Source organism: Neovison vison, chromosome 11, assembly GCF_020171115.1.
Source record: "Neovison vison isolate M4711 chromosome 11, ASM_NN_V1, whole genome shotgun sequence".
NCBI lineage: Eukaryota > Metazoa > Chordata > Mammalia > Carnivora > Mustelidae > Neogale > Neogale vison.
In genome coordinates, this window is record NC_058101.1 from 108,794,767 (window position 1) to 108,813,053 (window position 18,287).

Here is an 18,287-nt window from a genome sequence, read left to right on the forward strand (position 1 = left end):
GCTGGAGACCCACAAAGCCAGCCCTGTTTATTCTACTCTAGAAAGTGGGGTAAAGAGCCAACCACAGAGATAACACATAGAAAAGTTAGCTTGCCAGACTGCCCAGCCTCACTCTCCAATGAAGGTTCACTTGATGCCTATTTATTTGCTCAAAGACGCTAAGTAGGGTTTTGCTTTGTTTTATGAAATGACCAGTTTATCAACTAATTATCTGCCCATGAATTCTTCTTATTTCATGAGTGAGCTCTGTGAGTAACTATGGCATTATACCCTTTTATTTACGACTGCACTCAATGAAGGCTCCCAAAACCCTCCTCTGAGGAGGTTATAGAAAATAGAATTCTGTACTTTAACCTCCCAGTAGCAGGCTTCCCTGCAGTTCTTCCCCTCGGTTCTTATCCAACTCACACATTCTCCAGAAGAGAATGGAGTTGAGGAGGAGCTTCGGGAAGCATCAGGCTCCCTTCCTGCCTCTCTCCTCTCCGGATGGTTTCACTGCTTAATGTAAGTGCTTAAAGTTACATTATTACCTAGCAGTAATAAGCACTCAATAAATATTAGCTGTTACTGAAAATGCATGCATTAAGGGTTCCTTAATGTACTGTGTTCAATGCTTCAGACCCTGCTTTTTAAACTATCCTTGGCATCTGCAACTTACAACATGTTACATCCACTCCTCCACTTTCCACAGCTCAAAATTTTTTCAAACACTGAAATTCAGCCTATTGACCTTATTTTTCCAGTACAGAAATTGTCAGTACTGGCTACACTTTAGAAATGCCTGGGGAGTTGTTATATTTGGTACATTTTTCAGTACCAATGCATAGACCACACCCAAGGATATTCTCATGAGCCTAGGGCCCAGGTACCAATATTTTTTTACAAGTTACTCAAGTCAAGAATCACTTGATCTAAAACTTGGCAGGTTCTATTATTATTTAAATTATGGGGGGGCGCCTGGGTGGCTCAGTGGTTTAAGCCTCTGCCTTCAGCTCAGGTCATGATCTCAGGGTCCTGGGATCGAGCCCCACATCGGGCTCTCTGCTCAGCAGAGAGCCTGCTTCCCCCTCTCTCTCTGCCTGCCTCTCTGCCTACTTGTGATCTCTCTCTGTCTGTCAAATAAATAATTTTTTTAAAAAATCTTAAATTATGGAACAGAATTATACCAGAGAGTCCAAATAAGAATAGATGGATTTATTTAATCACAAAAAGATCAGCTACCTACCCATCCATCAAGTTGCCATAACTAAGGAAAGTTAAATTTCTCAGGTGTAGAGGAGATTCCAGTAATGTGTGTGAACTTGAGTTCAATGAACACTAATTCTCTAAAGCAGGTTAAAGAATCCAACAGAACAATCAGAAAGTTACAAAAACTGACAATGTTACAGTTTTGAGAAGTAAAAGTAATTCTCATCAAAAGTTATCAGAAGCTTCAAAATAAAACCTTGTACTTGCATATAATGTCCATTTTTAACTAAGTTATCATTAAGGAGATGAATTCCTCACTTGAGCAAAACTCCAGAAATGTAGAAAAGGCAAACAGGGGGAGCACCTGAGTGGTTTCGTTAGTTAGGCATCAGACTCTTGATTTGAGCTTGGGTCATGATCTTGGGGTCATGAGATTGAGCCCACACTGAGCTCTGTACTCAGCAAGCAGTCCACTCAGGATTCTCTCTCCCTCTGACCCTCTCCCCTGCATGCTGTCTCGCTCACATGGATAAATCTTAAAAAAAAAAAAAAAAAAAAAAAAGGCAAACAGGAAAAACGCTTTAAAACAGAAAATAGGAGTCAATGTAAATAGCTAGCTTCAGGTAACAAGTCTATGAATTTTCCCCTCTCTACGGATCTCTCTATACAGCATAAAGAAAAATACTTCTGCCATATAAAAAGTGCATATGTAGAAGAGCTGCTATTTAGAAATGTTATGAATTCTCAAAACAATAAACATTTAATCAAATAAAAATTTCAAAACACATTCTAAAAGTTCTAGGTCACTGCATCTATGATTGCTAGTAAGACAGACAGACAAAGAAAAGGGGGAGAATTTACTGTACTTCAAATTGCTTCTTTTAGGGGTACCTGGGTGGCTCAGTCAGTTAAGCATCTGTTTTGGCTCCAGTCATGATCCCAGGCTCCTAGGACTGAGCCCCCCATCAAGGCCCCCATTGGGCTCCCTGCTCAGTGGGGAGTCTGCATCTCCCTCTCCTCTGCCACTTCCCCCACTTGTGCTCTCTCACTCTCACTCAAATAAACATATAAAATCTTTTTTTTAGTTGCTTCTTTTATACAGTGCTCGGTGATGGAAAAAACTATACTTCCTATTGAGACTTTTGTAAAAGTAAAAATTGCCCCAACAAGTCAGAATTAAGTTGAGCACGGACTATGGCAAAGGACATAAAACAAAGTTCACACTTTTCCTCTTTAAGATTAGTCTCAAAAGATTTAAATGTTCATCTATTTACCATATAGCTTCTTGTGGAATGGCCATCAACAAGTTTATATATTTCTTAAATTTCTTTATATTTTCAATCCTTGGCATTTTTGTATTAACTCCAAACTTCAAATAAGTTACCATAATATGGTTTTCTCTGTCATGGGAAGATCAGTGCCCCTCCCCTGGACCATTGCCTTCCTTGCAGTGACTCAGCAATCAAGGCTTAATCAAGTTCACATTTTCGGCTTCACAATCTCAACATGAGGTCATCTTGGTTGTTACAGCAGGAGAATGGACAGCTGGCAGGTCGTACACCAGCTTTCCTGTTTTGTCTATGAGGTAACACATCACTTCTGCTCACAGCCCATGGCCCAGAGTTAGTGATATAACTCCACCTAACTATGAGAGTTAAATAATGTAGGGAAACAGATGAAATGTTTTATGAGCAGCAGCCAATGTCAGATTCTGTTTAACTGTTTTGCTCTCTGCTTTAAATAGCATTTTTTTAATCTATTCTATTGAGATATACTAAGTTTACAGTGTGTACCTCACTTCCTAGGTTTTAGTAAATACTCATCCTCTCCTCAGGACTTCAAGGATTGTGTTTTTATGTCTCTGAAATTGCACGTTTTAGTACGTACCCACAGCAGATCACAGAAAACTTGATTAGAATTTATAATATACATCTTCTAGAGTTCTTTCCTAACTTCACATATTTTTTTTTCTTGATATGCAATGATCTACATTCCAGGTTCAGCCCAACTATGGTATTAAATGGAGGAAATTATTAAGCTCTGTTTCTTTTTAATATCTTTTTTGATGAAGTTCAAATTTTTAATGCATGTTCTATTGAAACTGAACAGTGCAGCTTCAAGTATCAATCAACAATACCATAACCTCCTTAGCTTGAATAATCTTGTCTTATATGCAGAGTTGTATAAATTTTTCCTCAGGTATTGTACATATCTACTCTAGAGTTTGTGTTCTATTTTTTCTACTTACTCAGCTAATCCTTTTTGTTTGACTTCCAGAGAGCAGCCCTGGACAGTACAACAGCAGGTTGGGGGTCATGCACTTTCATTGGAGTAGACTCTGAAATGACAGGACTGATGATATCTCCAGTGGAGCTAATAATGGGCCGTACTGTAAATGGAACATGCTTTGGTGGTCAGTTTCTTTCCTCTTTTAATTTTCTCCATAGTGGTACGCAAATTCTTATAATGAAGATTATTGAATGGAAAGGAAAATCGTTTAAATACTGAATGCCTAATAATACATCTAGAGACTGCATAAAAGTTATTCTAGGAATTATTTGAAAGTAAATATTTTATATATATGGATAACTACAATTTGCAGACTGAAATACAATTTGCATTAAAGTGAACCAACACAGAGGAAAAAAAGGTAAACTTTGACCAAACTGAGATAATTCCTTATCTAGAAATAGGAACTAATTTTAACATTTCTTATTAAGAAAAACTTTAAAAAAAAATACAAGTGTAGAAAATTAAAGAAGCAACCTAGTAATTTCATTCATTCACCAAACTGATTAAACTAACTCCTGTCAAATACCATGTCTTTAATTGGCATTTTGGCCAAATTACAGGTTGGAAAAGCATTGATTCTATCCCAAAGCTGGTTACTGACTACAAGAAGAAGAAAATTGATCTGGATATATTGGTGACTCACACCATGCCTTTTGACAAAATCAATGAGGCATTTGAAATAATGAGCCAAGGCAAAAGGTAAATTAACAAACAGAGGAATAAGTGGTTTGAAAAAACTTTACGATGACTATTTTATGTTAGGAACTAACCAGTTTGTCTTTTCTGACATCTTCCACATCATCACACATACTAGATGTGCTTAAAAGATTAAATAGTGGCCTCTGGAAAAAAGATAAGCTTCCTACTGTATTTCCATAATATACACTGTCATACACTATTCCAACATAGAATGGTGATATAAACTGAAACATATTTTCCTTCTCACAAACAACTATTAACTCAGTTGGGGCTGCTCTCTAGAAAGAAAGGTTTTCACAGTATAAGGTCAGGTTACTCTGGTACAATATTGCCCTGGGTTTCGCCTAATTATGTTCTGCAATTAACAAAAAACGCCCACTCCAGGCCCGTTATACTCAGAATCAGGTAAAAACCACGGACATGTGAGCAGTGGGTGGCTCATTTAAAGAAACTTAAAGGGTGCCCCAACTCTACTCCCTCTTGCTTTGTCCCTGGTCTCCTATAAGATACATTCTGATCCACAGTTTTAGCTATATTGTGCTCCTCTGGCACAGACCCTGAGAACTGATTTATAGAAATGTCCCAACTGAGGGACCTGTAGCAACTGGGGAGCAGGAGACCTTAGGATGATTAATTTTGGTTAAAATGATCAAGCACAGTTTGGTAACTAGAAACAAAGGGGAAAACACCAGGAACAGTTTCACAGAGGAGATGCAGGACCAAAAAAGCAACGAAAAAAGAAGATATCACAAAATGGGAGTCAGGGGAACCTAAAGTTAAAAGACATGAGTGTGAAGCAGAAAATAAATGTTGCAAAAGAAGAAAATAGGTCCATGACGTGAGGATCCAGTTTCTTTCCTGGGAAAGAAACCTGAGAAACTATTTCTACTGACATGAATTATCTAATTTGCAAACATATTACCTACAACATATCCAATAGAAGCTCAATAGGGGCACCAGGTTGCCTCAGACAGCTGAGACCCTGCCTTTGGCTCAGGTCATGGTCCCAGAGTCCTGGGATCAAGTCCCACATTGGGTTCCCTGCTCAGCGGGGAATGTGTTCCTCCCCCTCACTCTCCCTCTATGCTCTTTCTCTCTCGAATGAGTAAAACCTTTCTTAAAAAAAAAAGTTCAATAAAAAGAAAAAAGAACCATTATTTAAGCTATATAAGATAACTTAGTGTATAAATCCTGCAATATCTCACACATTCTCAATAACTCCATAAGGAACAGCCCTTATGTTGGGAGTTAGGTTGGAGTTTGGGGCCTCAGACTATAAAACTCTCATCTCCACCACCACCATCCCTTTTTCCCCAAGAGTTACGTTACAGAGTATAACACAAGGAATGCTGAGTGGGAGCCAAATGGAAAATGGTGAATTACTTTATTAATAGCTGGGAAAGTCTCCCATACTCTTAAAGCAGGCCTGATAATCAGTGGAAGAATGCTAGGCTGAGGGCTAGATACCTGAATGAGGCCTCGTACTTCCCCTCTGGCTCACTGGGAAGACCACATTACTGCCCACACTGAAGGAAAAGTGACAGTGGTGAAGGCAGAGGATAGAAGTTAGCATATGGGTACAGAAGCAAGGAAGTAGAGGGAATGCAACACCCAGCTGGTCTTTTAAGGTGCAGTGACCCTGACTCATGGTGGGGTAAGAACACAGGGGTTCTCCCTCCACAGGTAGACAGATGTAGTTCCAGTCTCTGGGTGAAGAAAACATCATGGCAACCTGCTAAAGCCAGGGATTCCACAGCTCCAGCAGTAAGTGGAACATAAGGAAGTCTCTGTCCTTGAGGCTTTACCCCCTTCTTTGCTTCTTGTTGAAGGAATTATCCAGGAGTAAGAATATTTAGGTTCTCAGAAAGCATCATCCCAGCACACCAAGCAGTGACTGTTCCAAGATGAAAACCCAGTACAACCAGAGCATGTTCTAGTCTATAGCAACAATGGGCAGCACAGACCTCACCCAGGGTCACGTGAGGGTCCCCAACTTTTCCCAGCTTAATAGCACCATGTACAAAGTATTATTAATTCCATGAATGGCAAGATAAAAGAAATTAGGGATAATGTATTAATTTCTTTTCTTTATAGATTGTCTATTAAGAAAGACTGAACCAAATGTTGAAAGAAAAATACAAAAATTGGGGCACCTGGGTGGCTCGGTCAGTTGGGCAGCTACCTTCTGCTCAGGTCATGATCCCAGGGTCCTGGGATCAAGGCTGCATCGGGCTCCCTGTTTTCCCCTCTCCCTCTGCCTGTCATTCTCCTTGCTTGTGCTCTCTCTCTCTCAATCTCTGTCAAATAAATAAATAAAATCTTTTAAAAAATAGAAAAATTATTTGTGGGTTTTGGTTAAATTTACCATAAAAAATTATGCCAACAATTGTCTTGTTTTTCACAGCATTCGAATAGTCCTGACCTTCTGAAGACAGCAGGAACAATCTGGAAATCTACCTGACTGATTCTGAATGGCTCCAGTTGATTTGTAGCCTATAATAAGGAAACAAAGATTGCCATGAATCTAAACAACCATTTGTTGCTATAGAACTACTTAACATCAAATAGTTATAAACATAATAGTATCTGTATCCAAAAAGCATGTTAATATTTCCTATTTAGTAAGTATGATAACTGATGTGTTTATGAACAGAATATGAGAATTGTTTAAAACTAGTTCTGCAGGGGCGCCTGGGTGGCTCAGTCATTAAGCATCTGCCTTCGGCTCAGGTCATGATCCCGGGGTTCTGGGATTGAGCCCCACGTCCAGTTTCCTGCTTGGCAGGAAGCCTGTTTCTCCCGCTACTTGTGCTCCCTCTCTTGCTGTGTCTCTCTCTGTCAAATAAATAAATAAAGTCTTTTAAAAAATAAATAAATAAATAAAACTAGTTCTGCAGAGGTGGGAGTGAAGAATGAAGAGTAATAAGTAAAGCTAGATTGGCTATATGTTTATAATTTTTTAGGATGGGTGATAAATAAACGAGGTTTCCTTACACTGTTCTCTCTACTTTTGTTTAAGTTAAAATTTTCCATAATAAAATAATTCTTACTAGAAAAAATTACTATTATAGATGTGTACATAAGACACATATATCTTAAAATATGTCATGTATATAAAATGCTATTACATAATTTCTGGGTTTCAATAAGCTGCAAGCTCATCTTTAATAAGTTGTTAAGTAATTTCCTTTTTAACATCTGGTATTTTCTATTCTCTCAGCCCTACTTTACTGCTATGAACTATAATTACAAGTAGTGGGATATTAGAAGGTATATAAATGAGTATAGGTGTATAAAAAATGAAGATTTTTTAAAAGAAAAAACACATCTATACTCTCCAATTTCTATCTTTATTAATTTCCCCTTTCACCTTTGATAATCATGACAACATACAATGTTTAGAACTTTGGAGTTTAACAATCTGTAATTTGCATTAAGTATTTTTCCAGCCAATTAAAAGTAACAAAAAGAAAAGTACCTATATTAAAGTAACACAGTAAGTAAAAAGTTACAAGATATAGCAGTAAGTAAGTTACAAGATATAACAGACAATAAGATTCATATAGGCTTTAGTGGGAAAGGAGGGGAAAAAATTAGGTTCTTAATGTCTTTATCCAAATCCTAATACACACCCTTTCAAGTGCATGTTTGTAAACTTCTTCAAGGCAGGACAGTCTTTGAATACGTGCCTCTGTTAGACACACTCAATAAATACATGGTGCTTGACAAAGTTTATCCTCACAACTATCTGGTTTATGTTAGAATGATATTTCTTCTAAGTGATATTTTTCCAAAACGTTTTCTACATGCTTCTTTTTTTACTAAACAGAGATTCACAAACTCAATCCTAATAACTCAGAATGGTCACTATGAGAATTTTTATGCCACTTTGTTTTCCTCTCCCTCCCTCTTCTCTCCCTCTATCTCTGCAATCACTCCTGCACTCAGTGGCCCCTGACTCTATCCAACTTCTAATTTTCCAATTTTGGTTCTGTGACTTGGAAAAAAACAAACAAAACAACTTCATTATTCTTCACAAGTCTGTTAAAATTACTTACATAATCAGTGAAAACCCAGAGTGATGTGTATGAGGTTTAAAGCTGAACTGTGATCATTCCTTTGGCAGCAGAGGCCTTTTTTCTCATCCATGCACCCAGCTGAAACTCCTAGTGTATGAAATTACAATATAATTCTACAGTACAATATAATTCCACAATATAGTTTCCTGTAGATAAGAAATCGACAATATAATTGGGGGACCTAATGCCTAAGTCACCCAAACATCTCTTTCTTAAATGAGAAACAAATGCCAAATCTGTATGATACTCCAGAAACCAAAATCACACACCAGTAACACATTTGGCAATGTGCAGAAAAGTTCCATTTAAAAATTGCACTTCATTTTTTCAAAAGACTTTTTTATTTGTTTGACAGACAGAGACAAAGAGAGACTGAGGGCAGGAAGGAGGCAGAGGGAGAGGAAGACAAGCAGATGCCTCACTGAGGGGGGAGACTGATGTGGGCTCTCAGGATCATGCCCTGAGCTGAAATCAAGAGCCCCTAAATCAAGACGCTTAACTGAACCCCTAAAAACTGCACTTTAAAGACATAAAAATAAATTGCAAGCTACTGACAATTATCCGTTTCTCCTAAGGGCTCTCTCATTCTCTCTTCAATTTTAAATGTCACTTTTTAAAATACTAAGGGCAAACACAAATCACAGTATTTCTAGGGTATCAAGTTACAAACAAAACTGGAATGGGACTTGATCCCTCCAAAGGGAAAAAGAAAATTATTTTAAAGTTTTTGATTCTCTAACATAGATATTCAAGCCTATTTTTGTGTGTGTGTGTGTGTTTTTTTGGCCTGAAATTATTACAAAACTTTAAGAATGTCAGTTAACAGGGTGAGCAATACTTGAATTTAAAAGGCAACACAAGGGGCACCTGGGTGGCTCAGTGGGTTAAAGCCTCTGCCTTCAGCTCAGGTCATGATCCCAGGGTCTTGGGATCAAGCCCCACATTGGGCTCTCTGCTCAGAAGGGAGCTTGCTTCCCCCACTCTCTCTCTCTGCCTGCCTCTCTGCCTACTTCTGATCTGTCAAATAAATAAATAAATAATCTTTAAAAAAATAAAAAAATAAAAGGCAATACAATCATGGAATACTTTTCCGATAGGAAAAAAAATGCGGTTTTAAGATACAGTCCCAGTCTCTTCAAACATCTTAGCCAATAACTGTTTTTCTAAATGCTACTACAGCACCCTCTGGTGTTCATTAAAACACTTTTTCCCGAAGAGATTACTGCCTATGTTCTCCTCTAGGATTCTGATGGATTCCTGTCTCACGTTGAGGTCTTTTATCCATTTTGAGTTTATCTTTTTGTACGGTGTAAGAGAATGGTCGAGTTTCATTCTTCTACATATAGCTGCCCAGTTTTCCCAGCACAATTTATTGAAGAGACTGTCCTTTTTCGACTGTATATTTTTTCCTGCTTTGTCGAAGATTATTTTCCCATAGAGTTGAGGGTCTATATCTGGGCTTCAATATCAGCTACAGCAACTTCTTTCAAGATATGTCTCCAAAGGCAAATGAAACAAAAGCAAAAATAAACTTTTGGGACTTCATCAAAATCAAAAGCTTCTGCACAGCAAAGGAAACAGTCAAGAAAACAAAGAGGCAACCCACGGAATGGGAGAAGATACTTGCAAATGACAGTACAGACAAAAGGTTGATATCCAGGATCTATAATGAACTCCTCAAACTCAACACACACAAAACAGACAAGCATATCAAAAAATGGGCAGAAGATGTGAACAGAGACTTCTCCAATCAAGACATACAAATGGCTATCAGACACATGAAAAAATGTTCATCATCACTAGTCCTCAGGGAGATTCAAATTAAAACCACATTGAGATATCACATTACACCAGTTAGAATGGCCAAAATTAACAAGACAGGAAACAACATGTGTTGGAGGGGATGTGGAGAAAAAGGAACCCTCTTCCACTGTTGGTGGGAATGCAGGTTGGTGCAGCCTCTTTGGAGAACAGTGTGGAGATTCCTCTAGAAATTAAAAATAGAACTTCCCTATGACCCTGCAATTGCACTCCTGGGTATTTACCCCAAAGATACAGATGTAGTGAAAAGAAGGGCCATCTGCACCCCAATGTTTATAGCAGCAATGGCCACGGTCACCAAACTATAAAAAGAACCAAGATGCCCTTCAATGGACGAATGGATAAGGAAGATGTGGTCCATATACACTATGGAGTATTATACCTCCATCAGAAAGGATGAATACCCAACTTTTGTAGCAACATGGACGGGACTGGAAGAGATTATGCTGAGTGAAATAAGTCAAGCAGAGAGAGTCAATTATTATATGGTTTCACTTATTTGTGGAGTATAACAAATAGCATGGAGGACATGGGGAGTTAGAGAGGAGAAGGGAGTTGGGGGAAGTTGGAGGAGGAGGTGAACCATGAGAGATTATGGACTCTGAAAAACAATCTGAGGGGTCTGAATTGACGGGTGGGTGGGAGGTTGGGGTACCAGGTGGTGGGTATTTTAGAGGGCACGGATTGCATGGAGCACTGGGTGTGGTGAAAAAATAATGAATACTGTTATGCCGAAAATAAATTTAAAAAAAAAAAAAACCACTTTTTCCCATCTACCAGATTCTATTTTCTTGAAGAAAAAGGATTCAGGGAGAGAATAACAAGTTTCATTTATATCACAGTTAACATTTTAAAAAGTACTTTCATGTGCATTATTCCATATGATTCTCCAGAATTCGGACTGAACAATAAATTCTTTTTTTTAAGATTTTATTTATTGATTTATTTGAAAGAGAGAGACAGAGATAGTGAGAGAGAGAACATAGTGGGGAGGAAAGGGAGAAGCAGGCTTCTGGAACTATGACTGGAGTTGAACGCAGACGCTCAACTGACTGAGCCACCCAGGCACCCCCTAGACCATAAATTCTTGAGGGTAAGGCCATTTTTTATATTCTTTGAGTGCCTTGCCAATAGCAGGCCCTCCAGCAATGTGCTCTATGAGGTATTTATTAACTTATTGACCTCATCAAATAAAGCCCTTTCCCTTACAGGGAAAAGAGACACTATTTTTCTCACTTGCTTATGAAGACTCTCATAAGCAAGTGGGAAAAATCTTGAAGGGTCACAGAAACTTCAAGCTCAACATGATCAAGAATGGATGGTAACATGTAGGAGAATGTCCCTATTAGGAGATAACTGCTAAAGAATTTAGGGGTAAATTTCATGAGATTTGCAACTTCCTTTCAAATTGCTCATCAAAAGTGTGTGTGTGTGTGTGTGTGTGTGTGTGTGTGTGTGAGAGAGAGAGAGAGAGAGAGAGAGAGAGAGAGAAAGTAAATGTGACCAAAAAATATTAATTGGTACATCTAGGTGAAAAGCATAGAGGTATCCATTGTCCTGTTTTTCAAATTCTGAAATTGTAAAACTTTTCAAAATAAAAAGTTGGGTCAAGAAAGACGGATATTTCCCAATTCCACATTAAATAAATAAGTCACATTTTAAAATATGCCTGACAGGCGGTCAGTCAGCCCTAGATGAAGCATCCTTCCAGGGCAATTTTTTCCTTATAGTTAAAACTAAGGTCTGCCTCCCTAGTTCTGCTCTCTGGAGCATTAGAAAGTTTAGTCCCTCTGGTAGTTGGAGACAGCTGGAATAATCCCGTCTCCCATAACACCATGTCCTCTCTATTCCTAATTAAATATCTCTAAGTATACTTAGAGTCAACATTCCACATGCAGTGTGAATAACAGACCAGCAAATGCGAGCTGTGTTTATATATTCTTTAGTCTGCCAGCTCCATCACTGACAAATATTGAGGTGCATAAAATTCCTAAGTATCTCCTCTCTGGAATGCTACTAACCAGAATGTTCTTATTCTATCACTTTAACCCAAAGATAGACCATTTGTCTTCTCCAAAGTTTAAAGATCCTTTTAGAAGAAAATTATGAGTAATTAGACATTTAATAATATAGAAAAATTATATTCTCTTTATTTTATTACTATCAAATAACATTCTTTAAATGAAACAAGATGGGATCGGGAGGGAGACAAACCATAAGAGACTCTTAATCTCATAAAACAAACTGAGGGTTGCCGGGGGAAGGGAGATAGGGAGAGAGTGGTTGGGTTATGGACATTGGGGAGGGTATGTGCTATGGTGAGTGCTGTGAAGTGTAAACCTGGCGATTCACAGACCTGTACCCCTGGGGCTAATATATACATTGTATGTTAAAAAAAATTATTTATCCTTTCTGCCAATAAATTTGTTTTGTAGGCCTACTTACAATGTAACTAATAAAATTTCAGAACCTGACCTAAAAAATAAAAATGTTTATAATTAATCAAAGGAGTTTGAGAGTTTTCCCTTCTTGCAGATTATGTAAAAAATAAAACAAAATTCTACATCATAAACTACTTCTAAAAACCTGGTTTGATAAAGTATTAAACTAAAAAGTTTTCCAGGGGCACCTGGGTGGCTCAGTGGGCTAAGCCTCTGCCTTCGGCTCAGGTCCTGATCTCAGGGTCCTGGGATTGAGCCCTACATTGGGCTCTCTGCTCAGCAGGAAGCCTACTTCCTCTTTTCTCTCTGCCTGACTCTCTGCCTACATGTGATCTCTCTCTCTCTCTGTCAAATAAATAAATAAAAATCTTTAAAAAAAAAAAAAAGTTTCCAAAAGAGACAAACCAAAAAACCAACTCTTAACTATAGAGAACAAACAGATAGGAAACCAACCAGAGGGAAGGTTGGTGGGGGGAGGGGGATGGTGAAATAAGTGAAGGGAATTAAGAGTACACTTACCTTGATGAGAAATGAGTAATAAATGCAGTTGCTGAATCACTATGTTGTACACTTGAAATGAATATAACCCTCTATGTTAACTATACTGAAAATAAAACTTTCTTAAGCTCTATTTTCTCTAAAAAAAAAAAAAAAAAAATTAAAAGGTTTCCAAATATATCCACTGGTTGTCCTCATCAATATGGAGATGTGTGACTATCCACAACTGTTACTAGAATGTCTCCTGCTCTTTGTTGAAAAGAAATAGATTCTCAGTTAATTTAATGTTATTTGAACCAAAATGTCTCATGTGACTACAAAGACTTTAGAAAGTGTTGCCTTGTCCTGTAAAAATAACCTCCTAGAGGAATCTGCAATTCTGCTCATCTTATAGCCAAGATTTTAACCTGGTAATAATAATGTAATTAATATCTCTATATTTCTAAGCAGTCTTCCAATTTTTCTGCCAAATTAAAAGAGAATCCTTAGCACTTTCTTTTTCTTCTGCATGCACAATGTGGAATTATTAATTATTCCAAAATGATGGGAGTAACTAAAAGCATATGCCTTTGCTATATTTACTTTTTTTTAATCTGGGAGTCTGAATCTATGTTTCATTTATATTAATAAATCCATGGATGATGATACAATAGAAAAATAATAGATGGGGGAAAATTCTAGATTTGGAATAAGGGTTGATCCCAGTGAGAACAAATGCCTGCCCCCTGCACGGTGAAAGGAATCCAATGTAACCAATCTGTCACAGAATGGCTGCCTAGTCCTCCTTAGGTTTTGGACCATATCAGGTATCCAGCATTGTTAGACACCACTATCAGTCTGAAAACTCAGCAGTGGCAGAGCCAGAACATGCTTGGAAAGGAATATTTCTGCTGTTGAGCCCACGCTCACGACTATGGGCACCACATGTATCAGCCCACTAAGCAAGCACTTGGGGGACCTGAACAATATCCCCAGGCTGGCTCACCTAGTTCACCTGACAATCTCTTTCAAAACCAGAACTTTAGGTGAGATTCACATGGAACATAAATTTTCTCACATACATGCTCAGTACAAAAGTTCCAACCACATATCTCTTCTCCAGATTTCCTTATTACCAATCTTATAACCTCATTCCTTCAAAGTCCCTGACCATCTGACCAAATCACTAATTACTGCCTATTAATCAATGTAGATCCATACCTCAGGCCATTTCACTCCTGTCAAAGAAGACTCAAAGAGATATACACAGGGTACCGGTGGGCTCAGTCAGTTAAGCATCTGCCTTTGGCTCAGGTCATGATCCCAGGGTCCTGGGATAGAGTCCCTGACATGGGTTCCCTGCTCAGTGGGGTGGCTGCTCTCCATCCCCCTTTGCCCTTCCCTCTGCTCATGCTCTCTTGTGTTTTCTCTCTCTCAAATAAATAAAATCCTTTTTTAAAAAAATTTTTTAAAACAAAGAGATATACGTAATTCTTGAAGTTCTGTATTCCTGTAAGATTTTCCAAATCTACCTCTACCAACTGCCAGAATATTGTGCAGAGCACTGTAAGCAAAGCTGAAATTCTCTTCCTCCTCTACAACTGATCTTATGGAAGTAGAAGTGCAGGAGGTGTGTGAATCAATTGCTCAGCAATTTACTGGGCCTTCGGGATCTGCTTGGATTCAGCCCTGTACACACAATTCCACTTGATAATGCTATCCTCCTGGGGCAGGTCCAGGCTTATAATTCTGTTAATTCAATAATACCCAGCTCATGGTAAGAAATTCAGAAAGCATGATTACCTAGTATGTCGTAGTCAGACATTTTCAATCGTAAGCAGGACTGAAGAGAGCATGATTTTGCTCTAAAACTCGAGGTTTTCCACCATAGATCTACTACTGGAGCTTGTATAGGCTCCATACAAGAACACAGACACTAAGAAAACTTTAAGTCTATAAAAGGAAAGCATCAAGGTTGTTCTTCCAGCAGCCTAGACCAGCTGGACTTCTCTCGCTCTACGTTCCACCAAAGCTGGCAGATTTTAGGTCACACTATAAATAGGTGAGAGCTGCCTAAAGATGGTGTTGCCCATATTGGTTGCCGGCTCATTAGCCATTCCTCACTTCTCCCCCACGAAAAGAACCCCAATTTCATTCCGGAAACAGGCAATAATGAACTCAGGGAAAGTAGGAGTCTCCCTCAGCCCCAAGAGTACCTATGAATGGTCTAATCCCATTCTCCTTTGCTAGTGACTGATGTGGGATAGACACATGACTCTATTCTGTTAAGACACAAGGGAAAGTCTGTTAGAGGGCTTTCGGGAGTGATTTCTCCCCGGATTTTTTTTTTAATTTTTTATTAAAAGATTTTATTTATTTATTTGACAGACAGAGACCACAAGTAGGCAGAGAGGCAGGGAGAGAGAGGGGAAGCAGGTTCCCTGCTGAGCAGAGAGCCTGATACGGGGCTAGATCCCAGGACTCTGAGAGCATGACTTGAGCTGAAGGCAGCGGCTTAACCCACTGAGCCACCCAGGTGCCCCTCTCCCCTGATTTTAGAAAAAGGAAGGAGAAATCCTTCCTACCCTTGGATGCTGCCATGTAAGGACATGAGAGGCTGGAACTGTAGCAGCCATCTTACAATCATGGTAGAAAAAACAAGAGAAGAGCAGAGCAGCTAAACAAAAGCCCTGACATCACAGAGCAACCAGAATTTACCATTCTCTTTCATTAACTGTCCAGCACTTTTTTCTTTTTTTTTTTATTTAAATGCAATTAGCCGACATATAATACATCATTAGTTTCAGATGTAGAGTTGAGTAATTCATCAGTTGCATATAACACCCAGCACACGCCCTTCTTAATGCCCATCACCCAATTACCCCATCCCCTCACTTCCTTCCACCCAGTAACCTTCAGTTTGGTTCCTATAGTTAAGAGTCTCTCGTGGTCTTTCTCCCTCTCTGATTTCTTCCCATTCAGTTTCCCCTCCCTGCCCCCACGATTGATTCTCTGTGCTGTTTCTTATATTCCAAATATGAATGAAACCATATGATAGTACTAGAAGTCTAGCTTCAGCAATCAGACAACAAATAGAAACAAAAGACATTCAAATGGACAAAGAAGTCAAACTCTCTCTCTTTGCAGATGACATATTTTCTGCGGAAAACCCAGAAGACTCCACCCCAAAATTGCTAGAACTCATTCAGGAATTCAGCCAAGTGGCAGGATATAAAATCAATGCACAGAAATCAGGTGCATTTCTATACACTAATGATGAGAAAGAAGAAAGAGAAATTAAAGAATTGATCCCATTTACAATTGCACCAAAATACCTAGGAATAAACCTAACCAAAGAAGTAAGGGATTTTATTCTAAAAACTGTCCAGCACTTTCAGAAGCAACCATCTACCAGCTCTAGCTCCGAATGACTCACACTCTTTAATACTCTTTCTTCTACAGCAAAAACTGAGTAGTCCCCAAGGCATTGTCTCCAATACTTACTCACTTCATTCCAGAAAATCAGAGTTGATTTTTTAATTAACTGTTTCATCCATCCCTGCATACCTAGAGACGCTCTACTCCTTTAGAATCAACTGAATTTTCACTGCTTTCAGCCTCGACCAGGTCAGATAAATTAATCCCAGATTAACCCACTGATGGTGTGTTATCTTGCAAAATTCCTAGCACTGTTTTTGACTGATTTCCTTGCAAATCACAGAAATCAATTCTGGCTAATTTAAAATGATAAGGAACTTGTTTTAAAGATATTGGGTAGTGGTGTGCCTGGGTGGCTCAGTCATTAAGCATCTGCCTTCAGCTCAGGTCATGATCCCAGGGTCCTGGAATCAAGCCCTGCATCAGGCTCCCTGCTCAGCAGAAAGCCTGCTTCTCCCTCGCCCACTCCCCCATTCCCTCTCTTGCTGTCTCCCTCTCTCTGTCAAATAAATAAAAATCTTTTAAAAAAAAAAGATATTGGATAAGCCACAGTATTATTAAGAAGACTAGAAAACACTTTCAGAGACATACAGCTTGAAATTTATGTCCAACCCTATGCAGAACTGATCTGAGCAGGCTCCAGATGCTACACACTGAACCACAATACCATCCCTGGGCACAGGACCACCACCATGGGCTTGGCTGCCATAACTACCCCAGGAAATGAAATCTGCAGTAGGGAAGGAACAAGGGGTTTTCTTCTTCTCCTGTTCAAGCTCCATCGCTCCCACCACTTGCTAGCTACTGCTCAAACTCCTCCATTGTTCAGATTCCAAGGGAGGGGAAATTTGGAGGAAAAGACTGTATTCTTCACGACCAGTAACTACTGTTGCAATCTGTTATTGGTACTTTCTGGGTGTGGCACCTTTCAGAGAGATACTGGATTTCTTCTTGAGTAAGGAATTTCTGTGGGTTTCACAAAGAACCCTTTACCCCACTAGGGACCTCCTACCTACAATTACTTTACAGGTTGGATTTGTCACACAACCAGCCAACTAAGACTTTGCCTTCAGCCCCTGACTTCCACCAGGGTCACTTACCCTCTCCAGGTGGATTTCTTTGGTGAAGTTTCTTTTAAGATTATCTACAAGTGTATCCCTTTGCAGGCTCCACATTTGGTCCATGGGAAAACACACCTGTGTGTCTGACTCCACTAAATTCTCCTCTACTTCATTCTGCCACCAAACAGACTGCTCTAGCCAGCCTCTAGCCTGACTTTTTTTTTTATTATTATTATTTCAGATACCTGACCTTTAGTTATTCAAGTTCCAGAGAATATATTTCAAGCTTCTTGAGTGGCTTTCTTCTCTTGGCTTCAGATGAGAAGGGCTTCCATCACCCTCACCAGAAGGTGGGAAGGACATATACAGCACACTGACAACTCTCTCCAAAGAAATCCTTCCTCCTAATTATTTCTGCCCTTCTTCAGGAAGTCTTTGCCATCCCTTACAGAGCTCAGAAACAAGAGATGAGCTAAGGCTGGCAGAAGAAATTGCCTGTGTCTTAGTATGTCCTACATAAGGTAGGTTAGTACCTTGCCTTAGAATGTGAGAGTAATTTTGTCTCCTATATTCAGCCTTCAAGTTCTTAGTCAAAACTGAGACAATATGAAATTATATCTTATACTTCTCTAGCCTGTCAGGTTTTCCAGAGTCTCCAAAGTTCCTGTCCAGAAAAGATAAGCTCAGGTTGTTTATCATAAAGAATAACTTCTAATATATGATTACCTAAAAAAAAATACAAAGAAAGTTTACTTATGTCGGATCACAGAGCTTCCTGAGAACTCTCTGGC

The 18,287-nt window shown here is 39.0% G+C and overlaps 1 protein-coding gene across 3 annotated transcripts in view; it reads left to right on the plus strand.

Annotated features, from left to right (window-relative positions):
* The window catches only part of ADH4 (alcohol dehydrogenase 4 (class II), pi polypeptide), a 39,794-nt gene extending 32,861 nt beyond the window's left edge, over positions 1–6,933 (plus strand). For all 3 annotated transcript variants that reach the window (XM_044224427.1, XM_044224428.1, XM_044224429.1), the window contains 3 exons: positions 3,466–3,601; positions 4,041–4,179; positions 6,584–6,933. In XM_044224427.1, coding sequence (XP_044080362.1) covers positions 3,466–3,601; positions 4,041–4,179; positions 6,584–6,608 — 300 coding nt within the window. In that variant the 3' untranslated portion in view covers positions 6,609–6,933. The remainder of the gene's footprint in view (positions 1–3,465; positions 3,602–4,040; positions 4,180–6,583) is intronic.
* Positions 6,934–18,287: the final 11,354 nt, after the last annotated feature.